Consider the following 8,719-nt stretch of genomic DNA (forward strand, 5'->3'; position numbering starts at 1 on the left):
CATTGGGGCCGAGAAACCAATCGGAGCAGGACAGAGGCGGGAAGATTGTACGCCAATTTGAGCGAGCCTTCTGGATACGTCATCGCTCCGCGCCGCGGTGAGGACTTTCTAGGCCCGGGTCAGGGCAATGGAGGCAGCCGCGGCTCCGGCCGTGAGGGGGCTGCGCGCGGGCTGCCAGCGTCTCTGCTACGGGGCAGGTACGGGGCGGCTTTGCGCTAGGGTCACCCCCTCACCTGGGGTCACAGCTTCCCCCTCTTATGGCAACAGTGGGGTACCGCCTTCCCGCGTCACCGCCCCCAGATCCCACCCCCTCCCATTCCCCCGTCACGTTCCGGGGTCACTGCCCCCAGACTTCCCCTTCCCTGGGGTACCCCCTTTCCCATACCCCGTCACCTTCCGGGTCAGTCCATACCCTGCCACTTTCTGGGGTCATGCCCCCTCCAGTCCCTGGGTTCACCCCTTCCTCCCATATGTTATTGCCGCCTGGGGTCACTCCCCCATCCTCTTCCTGGGGTCACCAAATTAATAGGCAGCAGGTTTAAAACAAACAAAAGGAAGTATTTTTTCACACAGTGCACAGTCAACCTGTGGAGCTCCTTGCCAGAGGATGTTGTGAAGGACAAGATTATAAAAGGGTTAAAAAAAAGAACTGGAGGTCCATCAATGGCTGTTAGCAGGGATGGGCAGGGATGGTGTCCCGAGGCTCTGTTTGCCAGAAGCTGAGAATGGGTGACAGGGAATGGATCGCTTGATAGTTACTTGTTCAGTTCATTCCCTCTGGGGCACCTGGCATTGGCCACTGTCGGAAGACAGGATCCTTGGCTAGATGGAGCTTTGGTCTGACCCACTGTGGCCATTCTTATGGGGTCACCCCTTCCAGTCATACTCTATCCCTTGGAGGTTTACAACTATCTCCACCCTCTCTTATCCCCACCTTGGAGTCGCCTCCCACCAGCCCATCGCCTTCCAGGGTCGTCCATCACCTCTGTGCTTCATCCCCACTCCTGGGGTCATCTGTGCTCCTTTGAGGCTAATTCCCCATATCCCACTTTCACCCTAAGGTCACCTGTCATCTGTTCCCCTTCTCCCCATTTTCCATTCCTGACTCAGAATCCCTCCCCTGCATCACACTGGAGTCATGTATCACAAAGGGGTAAGTAAGTAGGTACAATATTGAGTAAATGGTGTGTGCGCTCCGTGTTAAGTGTATGGATATTTCATTAAGACTTCCCTCACTTTCAGTGGTGGTAGAGAATTATAGCTCACATCAGTTGTATCTCTGTTGGACAGGTTCTGAAAGAAAATGGAGTTTGCAGTCAAAACAGAATTCTTTCAGATTTTGTAGTACTGGAATGACGTTGGACAACATCAACAAGCCAGCCATAGATCGCATAATCAGGGTGGATCATGCAGGGGAATATGGGGCAAATCGTATTTATGCTGGGCAAATGGCTGTGCTAGGTAGAACTACAGTAGGACCAGTCATTCAGGTTAGTATCTGTGGATCTAACTCCGTTTTATCTTTATGCTTCTTATGTACTCAAAGACATATTCTTTAACTGAAGTACAATAAAATAAATCACAAGGCTATGATTTAAGGTTTGCAATGTTTACTTTAAAACAACTGGTCTTACAAAAGCTCTTCCTATGGTAAAGTATAAGTATGACACATAACGTCATAGTTATCGGATTGGCTGATGAGTAGAGCCCTACCAAATTCATGGTCCATTTTGGTCAATTTCATGGTCATAGGATTTTTAAAATAATAAATTTCATGATTTCCGCTATTTAAATCTGAAATTTCATGGTGTTGTAACTGTAGTTGTAAATGACCCAAAAAGGAATTGCGGAGGGGGCGGTCACAAGGTTATTGTATGGGTGGGTTGCAGTATTGCTACCTTTAGGTGATGCTGCCTTCAGAGCTGGGCAGCTGGAGAGCAGCAGCTGCTGGCTGGGGTCCCAGCTCTGAAGGCAGAGCCACCGCCAGCAGCAGCACAGAAGTAAGGATGGCATGGTACGGTATAGCCACCCTTACTTCTGTGTTGTTGCCTGCAGATCTGGGCCCTCAGTCAGCAGCCGACACTTTCCAGCCGCCCAGCTCTGGTATGGTATTACCATCCTTACTTCTGCACTGCTGCTGGCGGGGCACTGCCTTGAGAGCTGGGCACCCGGGCATCAGCCGCCAGTCTCCAGCTGCCCAGCTCTGAAGGCAGCGCAGAAGTAAGGGTGGCGATACCACAATCCCTCTAAAATAAACTTGCAGCCCCACTTAAATTTCCTTTTGGGTCAGGACTCCCAATTTGAGAAACGCTGGTCTCCCCTGTGAAATCTGTATAGTATAGGGTAAAAGCACACAAAGATCGCGGGAGGGGACCAGAATTCACAGTCCGTGACGTGTTTTTCACGATCGTGAATTTGGTCGGGCACAACTGATGAGTGAATCATAGACATGCAGTTGTGCAGTGGTTTTACAAAGGCTTCATCGTTATGTTTTAGGTGTCAAGAATCTTGTAAAATAAAACTCATTTTATATGAAATAAAAGGAATTAGGGAAAGCTGTGAAATAAATGTTCATATTCCCTTTCTCCAAAATGTTAACTTATTACTGAATATAAATAGGTTTTAAGAAAACCTAATAGTAAAGTGTTAACAAATATGCATGCATCTGACGAAGTGGGTATTCACCCACGAAAGCTTATGCTCCAATACGTCTGTTAGTCTATAAGGTGCCACAGGACTCTGCCGCTTTTACAGATCCAGACTAACATGACTACCCCTCTGATACTTAACAAATATGACCAACACTCTTCCTCTAAATTCATCAACTTTCATTCTTGCTTCTTCTGTTGTCCTCATTTTCTAATTTTTCAGTCCTCATAGAGTTTTCTGTGTTAGACAGGACTTCAATTTCCAATGTAAAAGCAAGCAAGAGGGGAAAAAAGACACACAACCCATCCCCACCCGCACACCTTTCAGGCCCTGTTTACGTATCACAGAGAAAAAAACAGTCACAAACCAATTTAATCTATTTCGTAGATCAACTTTAAAAATCAAATTAAAATTAGCATGAGCTGAAGTTAACATCCATTGATTTTTTTTCTCTACATTTATAGTTAATGCCTTATTTTCTATTGTTATGTTTTTTTCTGTTTATTTTATTTCTGTTGCAGCAAATGTGGGATCAAGAAAAGGACCATCTGAAAAAGTTTAATGAGTTAATGGTCACATTTCGAGTTCGACCTACTATTTTATTGCCTTTTTGGAATGTTGCAGGATTTGCTTTAGGTGAGTGCATGGTCTTATTGATGTTATTAATAATGTAGGTTTGAGATGTGGTGTTTGAATTAATTTGTTTGATAATTACAGGTGCTGGAACTGCTTTACTTGGAAAAGAAGGTGCAATGGCTTGCACTGTGGCAGTGGAAGACAGCATATCAGAGCATTATAACAACCAGATCAGAACACTAATGGAGGAGGATCCAGAAAAATACAAAGAATTATTGCAGGTATGTCAATGTGGTTTAAAGGTATTTAACATATTCTCTGAACAGTATACTGAGACAATATTTTTCAAATGACATAAATATGGCATTTGGATTTGCAGCAGATTAATTTCTTACTGCTAGTTCAGAAAACTAAAGGCAGTGAAACACTCAAAATGAGAAGTGTTATGTTTAAATTAGCTGTTGGATTTTCTTTTTGATGTATATTAAATGTAAATATCTGAGATCACAGCTACAGAGCTAATTTCTAGTAGTTGCAATCTGTGTTTTTGTTGGGGACAGAAGAGGCAGCCTATGGTGCCCAAACATTTTAATTTAATGGGAGGGACTAGAGAAAAAGAAAATGAACTAATTGTAATAATGTACCATGTGGCATGCTTTGGTTATACTGGGTATGACAATATCATTGCAACTTCAGATACCCTGCAGACTTTGAGAGCGGCTGATCTCTCACCTTCACTTAGACTAGGAAAGTGGTTCCTAATTCCTTAAAACTTAACACATATGGGCCACAATCCTGCATTGAGCACCTAATGGGCAGACTGCTGTGCCTGTGCATAGCCCTGTTGATTTCAATACGGGGTCTACCTGTGAGGTGCTTGTTATAAGGTCAGGGCCTAAGAACTCAGCTGTAACAACCCATTGACCACTACTGCCTAGTCAGTTATACTTTGGGCTGACCTGTAGTGGAGGTTGGGCTGCTCCAGATCCAAGTCTCATAGTCCCAAAACTGGGATTTGAAGTAGCCCAAACTCTGTTGCTGATTAGCATCTGCATGACTGAGTGAGAGCTGAGCTATGAGCACAAAGGTACCATGTTCAAAAAGGCTGGTCTGTGTACCAGTAAAACTACAAGACAAAGCAACTACTGAATGCATCGAGCAGGATAGAGGGAGTATCAAGAACTCAAATTGTCCAGCTGAGTAAAATGTTCTAACTTTGATGTCTGGAGACCCTGAGCATGTCTTTAGCAAAAGTGTTTTTTTTTTTTTTATTTATACAAATATAAAAAGAGGAGCCTACGCAAAGTCCTATGTGAGGAAAACTGTCATGTATGATAGAAAAATCTCACACCATTAGTTCACGTGTTTTGCTTGAAGGTATTTGGTTTAATAATTTCTCTAATTGGTACTTCACAAAGGAGAAAATTTTGCGTTTTATACTCAGCTCATAGCTTGAGTCCTAGTTTTTTCTCTTCTAGGTTCTGATCCTGCAAGTTGTTCCATACAGGAGGACACTTGAATCCACTGGAGCCTCATGGACTTGCAGATGTCTTCCCTCATGGAACAATTTGCAGGATTGGGGCCTTACTGTGTAAATGTAATAATCTTGGAATGGCTGTTGTCATGTTAATTGGACTTGTCATTATTATAGGTTTTCTTTTAAAAAACCTGAAAAAGAAATATTAGTTTGCTAATTACCACTTCAGTTTTCTAGAGAGATTTTTCAGAATAACCTGGGATTCAGGAAGTGCTCTAAATATGATAGGAAAATGTTCTAGCCTGATTTCTTAGATGAGACCAAGTGTATAATTGGTGTAGTATCTGATAACACTCCCTCAGGGGCCTTAACCCACCATTGCTTGCAATGGGATGGACTCTATGGTCTGTCTCTTTCCATGTCATTAACCACTATGATCCTGGTTAAAACCAGCATATTCATGATAGGGTTATGACATTTGGATAGGACACTCATGAATATTGCTTGAGACTCTAATGGTCCAGGAGGAGAATACACACAATTTTCTATTAGGGCTGTCAAGTGCTTAAAAAAATTAATTGCGATTAATCGCACGATTAAAAAAAAAAAGCCATTTATTTAAATATTTGTGGGTGTTTTATACATTTTCAAATATTTCGATTTCAGTTATAACACAGAATACAAAGTGGTCAGTGCTCACTTTATATTTTTGATTACAAGTATTTGCACTGTAAAAAACAAAAAGAAATAGTATTTTTCAATTCACCTAATACAAGTACTGTAATACAATCTCTTTATCATGAAAGTTGAACTTACAAATGTAGAATTATGTACAAAAAATAACTGCATTCAAAAATAAAAATGTCAAACTTTAGACTAGAGCCTATAAGTTCACTCAGTCATACTTCTTATTCAGCCAATCGCTCAGACAAAGAAGTTTGTTTACATTTGCAGGAGATAATGCTTCCTGCTTCTTGTTTACAATGTCACCTGCAAATGAGAACAGGCTGTTGCAGCCAGTGTTGCAAGATATTTGTGTGCCAGATGCGCTAAAGATTCATATGTCTCTTTATGCTCCAACCACCATTCTGAGGGACATGCGTCCATGCTGATGACAGGTTCTGCTTGATAGAAATCCAAAGCAGTGCGGACTGACACATGTTCATTTTCATCATCTGAGTCAGATGCCACCAGCAGAAGGTTGATTTTCTTTTTTGGTGGTTCAGGTTCTTGTAGTTTCCGCATCGGAGTGTTGCTCTTTTAAGACTTCTGAAAGCATGCTCCACACCTCATCCCTCTCAGATTTTGGAAGGCACTTCAGCTTCTTAAACCTTGGGTCGAGTGCTGTAGCTGTCTTTAGAAATCTCACATTGGTACCTTCTTTGCCTTTTGTCAAATCTGCAGTGAAAGTGTTCTTAAAATGAACAACATGTGCTGGGTCATCATCCGAGACTGCTATAACATGAAATATATGGCAGAATGCAGGTAAAACAGAGCAGGGGATATACAATTCTCCCCCAAGGAGTTCAGTCACAAATTTAATTAATGCATTATTTTTTTAACAAGCATTATCAACATGGAAGCATGTCTTCTGGAATGATGGCCAAAGCATGAAGGGCCATATGAATGTTTAGCATATCTGGCACGTAAATACCTTGCAATGCCAGCTACAAAAGTGCCATGCAAATGTCTGTTCTCACTTTCTGGTGACATTGTAAATAAGAAGAGGGCAGCATTATCGCCTGAAAATGTAAACAAACTTGTTTGTCTTAGCGATTGGCTGCTCAAGAAATACGGCTTTGTGGACTTGTAGTCTCTGAAGTTTTACATTGTTTTGTTTCTGAGTGCAGTTATGTAACAAAAAAAACCCTACATTTGTAAGTTGCAATCTTTGTTGTGAAAGTGCACTACAGTACTTGTATGAGGTGAACTGAAAAATACTATTTATTTTGTTATTTTTATAGTGCAAATATTTATAATAAAAATAATAGACACTGATTTAAATTATTACACAGAATACAATATATATGAAAATGTAGAAAAACATCCAAAATATTTAATAAATTTCAATTGGTATTTTATTGTTTAGCAGTGCGATTAAAACTGCAATTAATCGCGATTAATTTTTTTGAGTTAATCGTGTTAGTTAACTGCGATTAATCGATAGCCCTATTTTTTATATAGTTCCAAAAACATAGCATGAGCTTCTTTATTTCAGAAGCTGTTTCCTCATATACCATAGCTATGGGTTCTTCTAATTGGAAATTGTGGGGAGGGGATTTTTCAAAAGCATTCAGTTTCGTGCAGGTCTTGACCTCAGGTATATTGTCCCTCAAGTGGTGATGTGGCCAGAAGTATGTAGTTTATGTACAGTTTCGTCATCTTGATGATTAATGTGTAGGTGAAAACTGTTACTAATCTGCTACCATTTCTTTTAAAAAGATAATAAAGAAGTTCCGGGATGATGAGCTGGAGCACCACGATGCAGGGCTTGACCATGGTGCAGAATTGGTAGGCATAGAGCATTAATTCATTGCTGTTGATCATTGCTATGCATCCAGTTGTGATGGTCTCGCCTTCTCTTTGTGCAAATGAAAGTATAGAGCGTGGGTGGAAAATAACAGTACAATAATATTTCTTTAGTCTTTCTCCGGAAGCAGGTATAAGATAACACTGAAGGCATCTTCATCAGAATCTGAAATGATGTGAATTTTTTTCCAGCAACAGAGTAGCATCCCGTTATGCTGCTGTTAAAACTAGTTCTTTGTTCCTAGCTAAGTATTGCACTCAACTCTGCTTTTGTTTTTTCAAATCGTAGCCTAATTTGAGTTTTCTTAAAAGATCAGATTAATAAGTCGGCCTTTTGTCAGATAGAATAGTCGATCCCTTTCAGTCTTGGGAATCCAGATATCACCCTGATATACCAAACACAATTAATTTAGGATGAAACTCTGGACCAAATTCTTCCTTCTCGTAATGCTTCATGAGCTCTGTGTAGTCCCTCTACTGTTTTCCCACCTCTGTGTGGGGGACCTGAAAGAGTCCTGTTATGTGGAGGGAAGGGGCATATTTTTCTCACATACAATATGTTTTAGTGCAAGGTAACACCCTTTTAAAAAAAAAAAAAAGGGGGTATTTTTCCTTTTCTGTGAAAGCAATATTGTTTCTCTAATGTAGATGAAAACAAATCTTTATATATTTAATATTTTTTAAAAAAATTAATGCAGCCTTGTTACCACAAATCTATTTTTTTTAAATTAAGACTTCATCCAATGCCTAATTATTATCTTTCTTTTTTATAGGCACCAGCTTATTCGCTTTTGAAGACTGCTATACAAATTGGATGTAAAGCTGCAATATTTTTATCAGAGCGAATTTAGCACTCTATTTTTCAATAATATAAAAGATTATGATATTAAATTAAGAGTTAACCAGTGCACTTGTCAAATTATGTGAAACTAATCGATATTTTTTACAGTAACTGACTTTTTTCCCCCTTCTTTTTATAAAGGATCTGATTCTGCCAGTCTTACTTATGCTAAGTAGTATCTTGCTCAATAGGTATTTTCATTGACATTAGTGGGGCTACATGTGAAGTAATATACTTACAATGTGAGTATGGATGGTAGAATTGGGTCCTTATTGACTATATCTAAAATGAAATTAAAAGGCTGTTTTTTAACCAAAAAAAAAATGCTGGTTTTGCAGGTATTCACAAGGTGACAGTAAAGCGTGTGTCTGTTATAGTACATACATTTACTATTAGCCTTCTGTACTTGTACAGACTTTTAAAAATGAGCTAATCCTTCAATTTAAGACAATACATTTAGCACAGATTATTTTCTGAGTTTTATTTTCAGGGGAAGTAAATCAAGTTCTGGTAAGAATATTTCCCTCATATGTCTCAAATAAAGGTTTGTTATTACAGGGCTCTATTTCATTGATATGGCTTTCAACTTTGTATTCTTCTTGGGCCTAATTCTGAAGTTATTTAGTCAAAAATTCCCTTTGTCCTGA

At 39.9% G+C, this 8,719-nt stretch overlaps 1 protein-coding gene across 2 annotated transcripts; it reads left to right on the forward strand.

The window, feature by feature from the left end:
- Nucleotides 1-45: 45 nt before the first annotated feature.
- On the forward strand, nt 46-8,637 carry COQ7 (coenzyme Q7, hydroxylase). 2 transcript variants are annotated; one of them, XM_037911252.2, is made up of 6 exons: nt 46-197; nt 1,291-1,490; nt 3,171-3,285; nt 3,367-3,506; nt 7,145-7,213; nt 8,005-8,637. In XM_037911252.2, the coding sequence occupies exons 1-6, from the start codon at nt 128-130 to the stop codon at nt 8,080-8,082; spliced, it is 672 nt and encodes a 223-aa protein (XP_037767180.1). In that variant the 5' UTR covers nt 46-127; the 3' UTR covers nt 8,083-8,637. The 2 variants fall into 2 exon arrangements, with proteins under 2 accessions (XP_037767180.1, XP_043380465.1); XM_043524530.1 differs by lacking the exon at nt 46-197 and adding an exon at nt 1,042-1,153.
- Nucleotides 8,638-8,719: the final 82 nt, after the last annotated feature.

The sequence above is a fragment of the Chelonia mydas genome, chromosome 10 (genome assembly GCF_015237465.2).
Source record: "Chelonia mydas isolate rCheMyd1 chromosome 10, rCheMyd1.pri.v2, whole genome shotgun sequence".
NCBI lineage: Eukaryota > Metazoa > Chordata > Testudines > Cheloniidae > Chelonia > Chelonia mydas.